Source organism: Delphinus delphis, chromosome 17 (assembly GCF_949987515.2).
Source record: "Delphinus delphis chromosome 17, mDelDel1.2, whole genome shotgun sequence".
Classification (NCBI taxonomy): domain Eukaryota; kingdom Metazoa; phylum Chordata; class Mammalia; order Artiodactyla; family Delphinidae; genus Delphinus; species Delphinus delphis.
The window spans coordinates 61759020-61774711 of NC_082699.1; the positions used below are offsets into that span (position 1 = coordinate 61759020).

Consider the following 15692-nt stretch of genomic DNA (forward strand, 5'->3'; position numbering starts at 1 on the left):
GTTAATTCTTTATCAGATAAAGAACGTGTGCTTCTTAAGACTGTGTGTGCAGATTTTGCAAAACTTAAGATTTAATTATTTGTAAACTTTTTCTCCGTTTAAAAACATTTCATGGAAGCACAATATACGTCAGAAATATATATATACACTCTAAGTATACAGTTCGATGAATTTTCACAAAACCAAAGTAACCAGCATGCAGAGCAAGAACAGAACTTTACCAGCCTCCCAGAAGCCCTCTTGTAATCACTAACCTAGCCCAGCTTCCTACCACCAAGGGTAACCTATTATTCTGACATCTAATGAGATAGATTAATAACTTAATACACATTCTTTTGTGTCTGACCTGTTTTATTCAACATTAAGTTTGTGAAATCCATCCATATCATTGCATCTAGCTGTTGGTCATTCAGTCTCATTACTTTTAGAATTCCAACAGTGTAAGAATATACCACAATCTACCATTCTACCATTGATGGGTTTTCAGGTAATTTACAGTTTTGACTATTACAAATGCTGCTGTGAACAGTTCTGCACTTTTTTCTTGGTGAACATATTGGATATACACGTAGGAGTGAGACCACCAATCATAGACTATGTATACTTTCGATCTCAATTTACATTTCTATTAGCTGTGTTTGAGAGTTCTGCTCTATATCCTTGTCACACTCAGTTTTTTCTTCTGTCTTATAATTCACATACAGAATAAAATAAATAAATAAATAAGTAAAAGCCAACAGGAAAATCCATTTTCCAGAAATGGAACCAATATCAAAATTAATAAAAATGACTTTTCAAAAATAATTGAAACAACATTTGATAATGATGCCATGAAATAAGGTTGCTTAGAGAAAATTCTACCTTAACAAGTTTTTCTATGAAAAAGCCTATGGTATTTCACTGATAACAAGCTCAAACGTGAATCAATTACTTTAAAGTAGCTATTTGTGAAAAGCTAATGAATTTCAAGCCACTAGAAACAATGAGTATAGATAAGAACAAAATGGCTTTACTGCTATGCATGTGTGATTACAAGTCCAAATAAGAAGAACCCTATCTAGTTCTAGGGTTACCACATTCAAGAAAACACAATGCCAAACCAGAGAGTATTCAGAGCAGGGCAAAGAGAAAGGTTAACAAATTTGGAAAGAGTTTTAAATGAGGAATAGTTGAAAGTATTGAGATACTACAGACTGGAAAAGAAAACTTACAGGAAAACAATTTTTAACTAGCATAAGTTTGTGAACATTATAGCAAAACAGACTGTGGCTCGATGTAATAAAGAACTTCCTAGCATTCAGAAATGAAAGGGGTGCTTTAAAATATAATAAGCTCTCCTGAGCTGGACATATTCAAGCAGAAGGTAGAATAATATAGGAAAAATTCCTGCTGAAGTTTTGACTAAACAAACCCCAAAGTTCTTCCAATTATGACAACTCAATTCCAAGCAATACTACTAAAACAACTGCCAGTGAGGCACTGTGGGCTGAGTTAAAATATAAAACTAGTATCCATATTACTTAACCATAATCAAAAAAGGAATCAACCACTTCTACCATATGATATCAGTAAAATAACATTTAAAATCCCTTTGTAGACGTCTGTATTAAAATAAAGGACCTAGAAAATCTTTTTCTAAAAGAAGCAATTTAAAAAATCAATTCTAATCACTCTAAAAATTGCTCCAATCACTCAAAGTTACTTCATTTATATCTTAAGTTAGCTTCATTTCTACTGCCACTCCTTAATGGAAATGAAGACAGGAGACAGGAATTAAACTGATTCTTGAAACTCAGGGAAGTGGAGACTTTTCAAGTAAAATAAAAAAGGTCTTCTCAAAGCAGCAAAGCCTATCCAGGGAAGGAAAAGAAACAAGGAGGAAAGATATGTCAGCCACTGTAGGCTACTCATGCACAGAAACAGTCTCTCTGGTAAAAATCTACATTTACTTTATTCTAATAAGAGAGAACTATAGCAAAAAAAAGAAAAACAGAAAAACCACCAAAGAGACATAGCTTCTATGGAGGCAAACTATACCTACAATATGTAAGATTCAAACAGAAAATATATTTAGAGAAACTTCAAGTGCTTAAATTATTTTCCTGGCAGACAATAAGCTAGAGAGAGAGACAGAGAGACAGAGACAGAGACATGGAGAGAAAGAGAAGCCTTATAGATGTTACATAACCAACAGGTATTTTATTTGCTAGTACAGGTAATTTAACAACTCAGCTAACGTTTAGTTGGATCAAATAGGTAGAAATGCCTCTTAGTCCCTTATCTTAATGTTTCCCTTCCTTACATTCCCCCTGCAGTTTAAAGGTGCTGAATCTCAACCAAGGTAAGCACACTCTTGCCATTAAAAATAGGAAGGCCTGGCACCTTAACTTTAAAACAAATAAGGAGAAAGTGTGATGAAGTAGCATATTACTTCTTTGAATGTTAGGACATTCTTGTACATATTCAAGACCAAATTTAACCACTGAGTTTTAAGTTTAACTTTCAAATCAAATCTGCTACATTTAATTTGTTTCAGCTTTAGCAGAAATTTTACTGCTTCATTAGAGAAAGAAAGTTACTTTAGAAACAAGAAAAGTAACAGAAGTATCTAGGGACATACTAAAGACCTTAACTATCTGCCTTTGCCAAAGTTCTCTTTAAAAATAAATAACATCATTCACACGAGATACCTTTCACATCTAACTGCTAAGCAGCATTTCTTCTGAATAACTGGTAGGTTTCTGTCTTTTGCCTTACAAATCTTATAAACAATAGTGTTTCCCTCTTTCGTATGGCAACCAGAAATATCAAAACCAAATCTACAGTTTTCCTCTAGTAACTTAACAGTGTGGTACCCACCATCCTATACTTTTTTACCCTTTGGGCTAATTTCATTAGCTACTTTAAAAAACTGTTGTCTAATAAAATTCTAAAACCACTCTCAAATCCTCTTTTGAACAAGTCAGAGAATAAACAAACACCGGCAAAAATAACTGTCATCTCTCTTAAAAAGTAATCAGGATTCTAGAGCCAGGCAGAAAATACTAAGTGACCATGGCTAAGAGAGCTCTGGTGCTACCTGAAAAGTTTAAATATATTCTATTGTTCCCAATTTCCTAACCTAACCTTCGACACTATTCTCCTTTATGACTTCCTTTTCTTTCTTTATAATACTAAAAGTGATGAGGTATCTTCCCTATCACTAGAGAAAAGTTTTAGGGGATATCATCACCTCAAAATTAACATAGCAAAGCTTGCTTTCTCAACAGATTTGAAGTTCACTGTTGCTGTCATTGCACTGTCACAGATCATCTTCTTTGAGACCTGAGCGGCCACAACTGGTAAAGCAGCTGTGCAAACACTGTTTTGTGACTGGCAGATGGAGAAGCTTCTTACCCTGTCATCAATGCAGAGTTCTAGGCTCGACAGGGTGGCTATTTTGGCCTCTGGCAAGGTAATGACTCCCCTACCTGCTCTTTTACACATGACTTTTCCATCCATGAGTGGTACATACTTACTGCTCCAAAGGCAAATGATTGCTTTTTTCTGGGGGAAAGAGGATGCAGATGATTTTGTAATAAGTCTTTTCATGTCAGTTCCACAAGTGTGGCTGTAAAAGCATGTAATTTCAACCACTCACCTTTATAGAATGGGAAGTCACATGAGCAATTCAGAGACTCCCTGAATTTTCCCAACACCGTTTTCTCTTCTGAGTTTCAAAGATTTTAAACCAATGATTATTGGGATGATAAATATGTCTATTGATAAGTGTCCTTTCTCAACCCTCCCAATCCCTTAAAGCAGTGGTTCCTGCTCAAGCTTTACCTTTTATCAGAATCACCTGGCAGGCTAGTTGAAACACAAATTGCAAGACCCTATCCCCAGTTTCTGAACCAGTAGGTGTGGGGTACTGCTTGGAAATCTGCATTTCTAACAAGTTCCCAGGTGATGCTGATGCTGCTTGTCTAGGTGTTACACTTTGAGAACTGCTGCCATAGTCAAATATTATACATACAGACTAGTTAAAATATCACCTTGACTAAACAGAGTTTACAGTTTGGGGCATTCTAACCCAAAATACTAAGAATCACAGAAATGATATAATGCAATGCTATCAAAACAGAAAAAACAAGTGCCTCCAAATGTAGTTGACAGTATTTAAATCAGTACAAATCTTCCCAGGGCACAATCAAGTGAAATGCTAAAAAGAGCCATAAAAGAATAATAAGTAATCTTATTTTCCTAAGGAAATAATTCAAAGTAAAAGAAAAAAAAAGATCTAGAAAATAATCATGTAATCCACAGTATACTGAATAAATGGAATATTACCTGACCATAAAAACAATAAAAAAACGAAGCCTATCATATTATACGTGGAAAGGTGAAAACAAAGTATTTAAATGAAAAATGCAGAACATAAAGCTGATCACAAAGATATAAGTTTACTGATAAAAATCAGAAGTAGCCTCAACAGATGCAATATTTAAGGTGAAGGAATGAGATATTTCAGACTATTTTTATATGATATTCGAAAGCTGTCAAATATTTCATAGAATATTTTAAAGTAGTTTCTGATCTACAGATTACAGTATCATCTAATTCACTGAAGATTACATTAATATCTATGAAACTAATATTTTTTTAAAACTTTAAAAGTAGAAAAATGGCTAAGAAAATGTATTTAAAGTTCTCTGATAGTACTTCTTTAAAACTGCAGTCTGAAGAAAGGAAACTTAATAACTTACTATGTTCGCCAGAGCTAGTAAAATTTTTTGAACCAAATGTGTGTAGTGGTAGAAGCAACAGAAATTATAATTAGAAAAAATAAATTGGGAACCAAAATCTAATAATAATCTAAGAAAAATCTGTTGAAAAAAATTAATCCAATCAATGAAAAAAAAAACTGTTAGAAATATCGACTTTTAAAGTATGTAACTTACTGTTTTGATTCATTGTGACAAACTTCCAAGGTTGGATCATTATAAATAAAAGCAGCTTCTAAATCGTTGATCCTTACTCGGTATATTCTACACTGTTTGCTGTTCAACTTGATTCTATTTAAGTTTGCAACTGTGGGAAATATAGTCAGTTCCACAAATCCCTGTAAAGATAAAGAATAATAATTTCATTAAAATGAACACAGGTATGTTTTAGAACATATTTCTTTGATTTCTACTTCTTATACACATACTACAATCCAGAGACAGAATCCCAAATAGCTACACACATACAATCTCTCCAAGGATCCTCACTTCAAGTATGGCTGTCCTAGTGACTGAATGGGTCTGAATTACGTTACTTTATCATCCTGGTGGTTCACATTCACTATCAGTGAAAAGTACACCATCTGCTAGAAAAGAAAATAAAAGGACTACTCACAAATATAAGAATTTATAGACAGACTGGAATCCAAACAGAAAGGAAGGGAAAAAAAAACAACAGAGCAAAAAGAGAATCAAAACCACTTCAGTGAGTAAAAGAACAAGGCCCCTCAAAATAGGGTAAAAAACAATACCACCAAAGCTAACAAGTATGAGCCTCTGCTCATGGGAGGTAAATCAGGATGTGAGGTGGCAAGAGTTACAAGAAACATTTAGGCAAGTAGGGAAAAATCTACTGCCACCTCCAAGAGCAGCAGACACTTCAAAGCACTGCATGATTTCCTACCAAGCAGTCCCAAGGCCATATACAGTTCTACCACCTTAGCTGTGTGGCAAGCCATCTATCTGAAGCAGGTACATAAGACATGAGAGACAGCTATATATACCGACTGTCCACCACCCTCTTGCATTGAATCAAATGGGAAAGATGGACCATTGAAACAATGAATGTATGTCCAGTGAGTTTAATATTCTGGGTTGGAAACATAAAATATGGAGGACATGAAATAGTAACATTTCAGGGGCTGCAACAGGAATATCTAAGATGAAATTCAGGCAATAACCGTACAGAAGTAGATTATAACAACTGCAATGGCTACTATTTAATGAGCCCTACTATATGCCAGACATTACACTACTTTCATATGTTCTAATCCCATTAACAACTTTAAGAGACAAGTACTACTTTATACTTTTTACAGATTAAGAGTTAAGAAAATCATACCAAAAAAAAAAAGAAAAAAAAAAAGAAAATCATACCATTAATAAGTGGAGAACTGAGATTCAAACCCACATCTAAATGATCCCAACTGATTCCCATTATGCCATAATGTCTCTCAGTACAATGCTTTTAAATAACATGCAAGAACATAAGAATATTTTTTAGAGAACATTCAGCCCAACTGCTCAAAAGCCTATTGATTCTACAGCCCTTTCTCCCCCAATTCCCAAATAAGAGAGTCATACATCCTTAAATTAGACCATCTGGACAGATTTATGTGGAAGCAAATAGGAACAGAAAAAAGCAGAAGCAAAAATACTGCTGATGAAGTCTCTGAGTTGAAAGGTGTTAAACTGTGAGCAATTGTATGAAGATCCATATTCCCTTAATTAGCATACCAGCAATCCAATGACCAATGTACATAAATGAGCTAGGATCAGCTGAAAGACAGCAAGGAGAACCAAGATAATGTCAAAAGTGAACTAGAAAAGATTATGTAAAGTGCTGTCATGAAGTGGTTACAGGAGTGAGACATAAGAATAGGCTTTTGCTTTCTAAACTAAGTTTAACAATAATAAAACAGTGAACGGAGTATACTTCATGAAGATAGGGAAAGCCCAGTCTCCTTGAATCATCAGGTCTCTGACACCACCTACAGCCCTAACCTACACCTGCCTGCAACATACAGGCCCACTGACTGGCCTCCAATCCCTGTCAACCTTGGCTACTAGCATAACTGCAAGCCACCAGGTCACCTAACCTCTCACTTACTCTCTCTTCTTGCTCCTGCTCTCTCCCCACCACCTGACAGCGGACCATCCTCCTAGAGTCCCTACCCCATTTGAAGTAACTCCCCTGTGCTATTCAGCCCTTTCAAAAACTCCTCTACCTGTCAGCCTTAGATGAAACATCTCTTGAATCCCCTTTGAAAAGAAGCTACTTATTCTTTCACTCACTATAAATTAGAAGAAGGGAAAACAGGAAACCTCCTACTTTCCACTATTTCTAGATCATTTATAGGCTTTTATACAGCATATGCTATAAGAGCAAGGGCAGAATAGTGTCACTGTCTTCTTGAGGTAGACTGCCCACATTCAAGTCCAGCTCCACTACTCAGTAAGTATATGATCTTGAGCTAAGTTACTCTAGCTCTCTGTACCTCAGTTTCCTCATCTGTAAAACAAGAATATTGACACTACCTACCTATTGTTATTATAATTGAGCAATTTAATACAAGGAATGCACTTAAAATCATAGCTGGCATCAGTAAATGTTTTTATTATTGTCCTTTTCTACTTCTTTTCCTATGTGTTCAAGCCATACAGGTACACCATCCTCTGTTCCTTTCATTAATGTTGCCCAAACTCCCCAATACTCATTGAAGGTTCATTCTTTACCTTTCTAACCCATCTCAGCCATCACTCTACATGACATGAATGCAGATATAGCTGATCCATGCAGTATCACTGCTTCAAAGTTCCTTGATTTCAATTCCTACAATCTTCACTGCCATTCCAAGATAGCAATCAAGACCACACTCTGAAAGACACCTCATCACTCCTCAGGACTGCTCTGACGTTGACATTTTAAACTGGAACGTCCACAATGCCCGTACTTCTCTGCCAGTCCTCCTGTTCAACCACATGAAATTCTCCTGTCCCTTGGCCTCCTCCAGTTTCTCACTACAATCCTCCCTGGTATTTTTAGCGCTACATTCTTCCTCATCCACCCAAGATCCTTAACTTGAACCACTCAACTGCCAACTATCAATTCTCTTGCCCTTCTGCTGCACATACCTATCTTTCCCTCCTGTTTAGGAATGATCCTTCCACTACTGCACTAGAGGCCATCCTCTGTAGTATTCTCAGAAATCCTGCTCTATTAATTACCCTCTCCTATAATTACAATCTCTCCTCTTTATAGGACTTTTTTCCATGCCTACAAACATGTTCGACTCTCACTTATCTTTCTTTTAAAATCTTGACATTTATGTCACCTCAAATAAATTAATTTTTGCCCTTTTCCTGGGGTTACTATATCTTGGTTCTGAACTGACACTAATCCCTGGAGTCCCAACACATTACAGTAGTCCACTAGTCAGACTGGAAGTCTTTGGGGTCTTTTTTGTTTGTTTGTTTGTTTTTGCCTGTGCAGTGCGGCTTGTGGGATCTTAGTTCCCCAACCAGGGACTGAACCCGGGCCCTTGGCAGTGAAAGAGTGAAGTCCTAACCACTGGACTGCCAGGGTATTCCCCAGACTGGCGGCCTTTGGAGGTCAAGTAATAAAGGGGTTCCCACGTCTAACGCAGAGTAGGACTGGAGATTATCTCCCCAGTCCAGAACATACAGTATACATTTTAGTAATTGGCAAATCCCCATATTCATTCTCTGACCTCACTCTCTGAGTGAAGACTACAGTGGAAGGACTAAGGGGACACCACTGGAACACCCATCCCCCTTCTCCAAGGTAGTAAATCAATGCAACTAGACATCTTTGGGGAATTGCAGAGATCAGTGCCACCACAGAGACCTGAATGATGCCTACTACGTCTTCATTTAACTCAATTATTTGGCGAGTGCAAAAGTCAAGTAGGTTTTCGAGAATGATAGTGATTTATCGCAAACTTGCCAATCACAACCATGTTTGCAGATGCAGTACTTTGACCGCAGCAAATCAACACAGTTCTTGGTAGCTAATATTGCGACTAATTATCAGGCAAATTTTTTTTCCCCCAATTCCTATCAGAAAAAAAAAAAAATCAATCAGAAGCAGGTTGTCTTCCAGATGTCAGAAACCCCTCACTGTCATCTAGTAACTAATAACTCTTATCAACTCTCCTGCTCAGTCAAGACATAGTCCAAAAGTCCCCTGATAGCCCAGAGGACAGGACAGCCCAGAGAATTACACTGGCATGTTATATTGACAACATTATGCTATCTGGACCTGGTAAGAAAGGAAGAGTAAGTTCTCTAAATGCCTTAGTAGAAAACACGTGGATAGCAGAGGCTGCGAGTTAAATCCCATGAAAGTTCAGGGGCCTGTCACATCAATAAAGCTTCTAAGGTTCCAGTGGTCTGAGGCACATAAAAATAAACCTTCTAAAGTGAAAGACAAGTTGCTTCACTTTGCACTGCCCACCAAGAGGGGGAAAAAAAAGGAGGCACAAAAATTGGTAGGCTTCTTTGGATCCTGAAAGCAATATACACATTTAGGCATACTACTTACTAAGCAACCTATAAGGCTATCAGCTTTGAGAGGGGTCCAGAGCAAGGAAGGGTTCTGCAGTAGGTCCAGGCTGTGGTTCAAGCTGCCCTGCCACTTGGGCATTATGACTCAGCATATCCAACGGTATTGGGAACGTCCACAGCAGACAAAGATACTTTACTGACTCTGGCTTTCTTCAACAGAATGACAGTACACCATCATTCCTGGGGTTTCAGAGGACACCCAAGACTTCTTCTGCCAACAACTGTTTTCCATTTGCAAAGCAACTACTGGTTTGCTACAAGACCCTGCAGTAGAGACTGCACACATGATCACGGAACTCCCCAAAATTTCATGTAATTTTTGTTACCTAAAATGGCCATTACGAACTCAGTATGTGCAGTAGCTTTCCATTTTTAAATGGAAACAACACCTCTGGACCAGGCCCAAGGAAGTTCACAGGCACAAAGAGCAAACAGCATGAGCAGGTGACTCAGAATCCAACGGGACTTGTTCCCATTGCATCTCCACCGCTCCCTCAATCCACACCCATGGCCTCATGGAGAGGTCCCCATGCTCACTTAAAAGAATAGGACAAAGCACAAGCCTGAATTATGAATAAGTCTGCACAGCATGCCAGCGCAGTTGGAAGTGGATGGTAGCTACCATCAGTACCCACTGAAGTGTGGTCCTGAAAGACAACGGAAGAAAAGCCTACTGTGGGCAGAACGTTGAATACAACTGACTGTACACTGTTTATAGAAGTAGAGATGACCTGAAGTATACATCTACACTGATCCATGGCAACTGCTGGGTTAGCCAGCTGGTTAGGAATATGGAAAGAACAAGACAAGAAAACTGAAAACAAGAGGACGGTGGGAGAAGTAAATGTAAAAATGAATTTCTCAGAGTAGCTATAATATGAAAATATTTATATCATCACATGAATGACCAACAGAGGCATCCTCAGAGACTGCAGAGGGAGCCCTCAAAAATCAACTGGCAAGATTATCTATCCAGTAGATGTCCAGACTCTTTCCCTAGCCACCCTGCTCAATATACAAAGTGGTCATTGGGGCAAGACCCCAAGGCTATGCATGAACCCAGCAACAAGGTCTTCCCCCAACGAAGCTTGATCTGGCTACCACCAGTGCTGAGTGCTCACCTCCCAACAGCAGAGGGTCAAAATGAGCTTCTAATACGGGACCTTCCCAGGAAGGATCAGTTAGTCACTCAGTAGTAAAATGACTACATTAGACAGCTGGTATCATGGAGGGAGACAGTAATTTGTCCTTATATAAAAATAGACACACATTCTAGATTTTCCTTCCCTATAATATACGTGCAAAAAGCCATACATGTCAACATGCTATCCCATACATGCCTCCATGTGTATAGAAAAGTGTGGCAGTGGGCTCTTACACACAAAATTTACTCGTTTTACCTTTTGTCCTATCATCCAGAGCAGCTGACACGATCAACTACTGAAGGCTCAGTTACAGCACCAATTGAGACCTCCAACAGGATGCCATCTTAAACTAGTGGACAATATATCAGGTCATCTCTTCATAGCCAAAATAGATCTGGGAACCAAGGGACAAAAGTTGGAGTGACTATGTTCACCATTCCTCCAAAAAGCCACTGAACAATTTTTGCTTCTTGTCTTCATGACCTCAGGGTCAGTATGTTTGGAGGTCTTAGTAGCTAAGGGAGGAATGCATCCACCTGGGCACAGAGTCATGGTTCTATTAAACTGGAAGCTGAGACTTGACCACTTTGGGCTCCTCATGCCTGAACTAACAGGCAGAGAAAGGGGTCACTGTACTGGCTGGAATGACTAGCAGCAGCTGAGATTCTACTACACAATAAAAGCAAGAATTCCATCTGCAATCCAGGGGATTCACTGGAATGCCTCTTAGGTCCACTTGACCAACAGTCCTAACCAATGGAAAACTGCAACAACTCAATGAAGTCAAAACAAGCAAGGATGTAGATCCTACAGGAATGAACGTCTAGGGCGGACCAAAAGAAATGCTGTCAAAAGGAAAGAGAAAAATGAATGGGTGGAGGAATAAGGAAGCTGTGTATATCAACCCTGACCTTGACACCAGCTAAAGAAAGCAGAGGCTGTAGCAATTAATTTTCACATCCTTTCAACCACTTTTCTTCTACTGTCTTATATGAAAGATATTGGTGATAGCTAATATCTTAGATGGGAATAATGCTGAACTGCCATTTCTTCACACCAATAGATTAGTCCAGGGATCAGCAAACTTTTTCTTAAAGGGCCAGATAGTAAACAGACATAACGGGCCACACAGTTTCTGTCGCAGCTATTCCACTTTGCCATTGTAGCTCCAAAGCAACCATAGACAGTGTATAAATAAGTGGCTGTGGCTGTGATCAAATAAAACTTGACTCACAAAAACGGGAAATTAGCTAATGCCAACGCCTACAATAGCTGATAGGGCTTCATTAAGTTGGGAACACTTTCGTCATAACAAAAGACAAGAGAGGATGATCTGGGGCAAAAGGGGTAGACTGTTCTAGATATTCTCCTTTTGCCCCTCCTAATCTGCCCTCTCTGCTTTATTCTGCGCCCCAGGAGTAGCATTAACTAGGCACTAGCCCTCTGGCTGCCTGTTGGGGTGATCAACTGGGAGGCACAAAGAGAAAACTAAAAGCAGAAAATCGAGCTCCGTATATTTATTCCCCCAGGATCCTCCCTGCCAGGCTGAAGGAGGCAGTAGCCCCACTCTTCTATCAAAGACCATAGCTCCTGTAAGCTAAGTCTTTCCTACAGGTACAGTAGGTTCTTGTAACCTCTCTCTTCCTTTGTTCTTTCAGGTTTAGAAGTGATAACTATTTGTCATTGCTAACCTAGGGTGCTCCTCCAACTTTTGTTGGTTTCTCTTAACCCGAAGTAGTCCCTTCATTACTTCCCTCAATTAATCTGTAGAATGTGCCTTCTGGGACCCTAGCCCATAGGCCATCTAACCAATCTTTCCAACGGGAGATGTAAAAATCATCTACAACTCCTTTCTAGCATTCCTAGTTAAGAGTCATCTGCAATTCCTTTCTACCTGTCATTGTGCCAGGGGTAGAGGATGTGGAAAGGGGAATGTCTGATTAAAAATGGCTCAATCACTTGCTATCTTCATGCCCTTAAGAAATTTACTTATCCTCCATTCTTTCAGCTGCTTTACTTATAAAAATAAGGATGAAAATAGTATCCATCTAAAAAAAAAAAATAGCATCTACCTCATGGGGTTACTGTGAAGATTAAGTGAGGTCATACACACAAAACCTTAGAAGATGGTCTTACATGTAGTATGTATATAATAAATGTTCACTATCAGTCAATCATGTCAACTCTATTTCTATGCCATTCTACTAATGATACCTCCATTCAGGGCTAAATCATTTCTACCCTAGATTATTACAGTAACCTTTTAACGAGACTCTTTAATCCTCATAACTTCCATACCCAGTTCACACAACCCAACATACCTAAAGTATCATTCCATGAAGTATAAGGTAAATAATCATATGTAAGGGATTTTGAAAGAGAAGTTCCTTAAATGAGGATATGGGACTTAATAAACCTTTAAGGATCCTTATAAATCTAAGATTCTGTGATTCTAATGAAAAGGTTACATTTTTAAACAGCTCATCTTAAGTAAACAAGTTTGAGAGGGAAGTTGATGTCCTCACTCAAAGAAAACCGGCTCTCACTGAGATTTTGATCTAGTTAATACAGATCTCCCTGAAAGAATAAATTATTTGAGTTATCAAGGACTTTTCCTAGAACAGATATATCAACAATCCATACATCTAAACTGGGGTGGGGCGGGCAGTTTACTAGGTTTTAAACACCTTATCTAGAGCTTCAGTGTAAAGCACTGCCACCTCAACAAGGTCAGCCGAGAATCAGAAAACACAAGTGGCCTCTTAACAGCCAAGTTAAAAAGTCAGTACACGTACCAACCTTAACTTTTTCATAGAAAAAATCTCGCTGTGGACTTATTCTTCTTTCATACGCGATTCTAAAATGTTTGGTAATACGGACTTTCATATTCCGCAACAGATTAAAAGAAATAAAACTTTAATCAGGAAACAGGAAGAAAAAGAAAAGAGAGAACTGAGGTGGCAGCCAATACAGCACAGCCATGGCCCTTGGAGTCATATAGACTTCTGAGTTCTAATTATTACCTATTCTCGAAACCAGTTACCTGAACAGAAAAGTTTCTAAGTACTGTAAAGGATGGACTGTTATTGCTTATAACCGCTGAGGATATACTTACCACAACAGATTTTCTTTGGAAGTTTATGTTGTTGATGCAGACGACCTGATGAGTTGTACATTAAAGAATAAAGAAAATGTTTCAGTTATTAAATAATGCGTAACTCTATCCAAGTACAAACAAGAACTGTGTTCTAGGCAGCTCAGAATCACACTTATCTTTCATGCTAAAACCCTACAAATTAGGGTAACTTGCTCATTTTAAATTTAGCAACAGCCACGAAAATAAATTTCTTTGGGCAAAAATGCAACTTAGTACTTTAAGAAAAAGGTTTATTAACCTGCAAGAAGCAGATCTGCTGAATCACACTGTCATTTAAACCAGTTTCGCCCTACAAACACCATTCCCATCACCGTGAGTGGCTCCCAGTTTCCCACTAGGCCTCCCAGGCCCACGATATCAGTTTCAAGCAATCACAAAATATAATTAATGAAAACCAAACGTAGAAGAAAGGGAGATGAAAAAATACTTATAATTTATAGGGCCTTGGGCTTTCAAAGCCCTTGTCTCCTTTCTTCCTGTTCATTCTGGCGGGCTCTAAACCAGTCGGCGGCATGAAGAGACCCCGCGGAGCTCGGCTTCCCGGCTTTCCGAGGGGCGGCGGGGCATTACCGGTCTCCGGCACCTGACACTCCCCGCTCCCCCGCGCACCCAACAGTCACACCCCGCGGCCGGGGCTCCCTCGGCACCCACTCCCGGCCCTGCCCGATCTGCCGCCGCCAACGCCTCCAACTCTCTCCCGCGATTCGGCTCTGTCAGCTGTCTCCGCCGAGCTTCTGTCACGGAGATGCTCCTCACACCAAGCACCGACGGCGCCAGCCAGCCGACATCTTGCCGGTCACCTCTGACCTCCGACGTCAGCGGAAGTGGGACAGCCGTGAGGGCAGGAGTCGGAAGTTACGTGTAAGTGGGCGGGGCTTGCCCGAGCGCCGGAGTTTTTGTTTTCGTCTATTCGTATACGGACGGTGGGTGAGAACTATTAAAATTTCGGAAAGCAGCCAGAGATATTTTGTGGGTGAGGCGAACACAGCGAGAAGGAAAAAAGGAAACACTAAATTTTAGAGGACTAAAGATCTAGCGCAAACATATTGAACAGTATGGGGAAAAGGTTTTCGAAGAGCCAGGGTCTGGCGACTAGGAAGCCGGGAAATAGGAAACCAGGAGAGGTGTGCCTCTGGTCCGCTGTGTGAAAAAACACCATAAACTCACTGGAGCTCAGTGATTTAGGCTGTACAATACGTGATTAGACCTCAAGGAGTCTAAATCGAATTCCGGAGTCCTCACTAGGCACTGCTGCCTCAGTGTTTATTGAGAAAAACATGAAATTAGTGGATTATATAGATGCAGAATTTATTGAAAAACCGGACAAATATTTTAAAGCCATCGTATTTGCATTTTATGCATGAGAATAAAAGTTGTCAATTCCAATAAGTTAAATCTTGGTTAATTGTGGATTATGCAGTTAAAAAAAAAATTAACTTCGGACCAGATTTAACCTTGGCCTACCCCTTCCAACTGTCTTGGTGACAAGTTCATTAGCTAAGTTAAAATTTGAACTTTGGTCTAAACGAAAACACACTAGGAAAGTAAAGATGTAAAGGAACTTCATCAAGCATTCCAAAACCAGCCAGAGATTACTTGTAGTTTTCAAGTATTACCTGTGTCAGTATCCTTTATTATAGGATTATAAACTACTGTTAGCATTCTTCATTTAGGATTAGTATTGAAATGGGTCTTCTTGAATTATAAACTTTAACACCATTTGCCATGGAAGATGGGGGGGGATATTTAGGGAGATAGATGCAATTGGTTTAAAGAGAGGTCACTGGATTAAGGAAAGAATGGGAGACAAAGAAGCAGAGAAGGAGTACGCAAACTTTCATCCCAGAGTGCTTATCTGAGGTGGGAAGTAGATGGGTCCCTGGGCTGGACACCTGGTGTCTGTCAAGTGAAGTAAAATTGAAGCTTTGTTTCCCCCCCCATACGCCAAGGATAAAGCTAGTGGCAGAAGCTGACCTCTGCTGATGTAAAGAGATGAGGTGACCACTCCTGAGGTCAAGAAAATTTCCCTGACTGCACAGG

The 15692-nt window shown here is 39.2% G+C and overlaps 1 protein-coding gene across 3 annotated transcripts in view; it reads right to left on the bottom strand.

The window, feature by feature from the left end:
- Positions 1-14446, bottom strand: part of TAF2 (TATA-box binding protein associated factor 2) — a 79494-nt gene extending 65048 nt beyond the window's left edge. For 2 of the 3 annotated variants that reach the window (XM_059995112.1, XM_059995110.1), the window contains exons 1-3: positions 14083-14446; positions 13611-13664; positions 4941-5101 (exon numbers count right to left, since the gene is read on the bottom strand). In XM_059995112.1, the coding sequence (XP_059851095.1) occupies positions 4941-5101; positions 13611-13664; positions 14083-14166 (299 nt within the window). In that variant the 5' untranslated portion in view covers positions 14167-14446. The other variant, XM_059995111.2, reaches the window with a different exon arrangement.
- Between the last annotated feature and the right edge of the window lie 1246 nt (positions 14447-15692).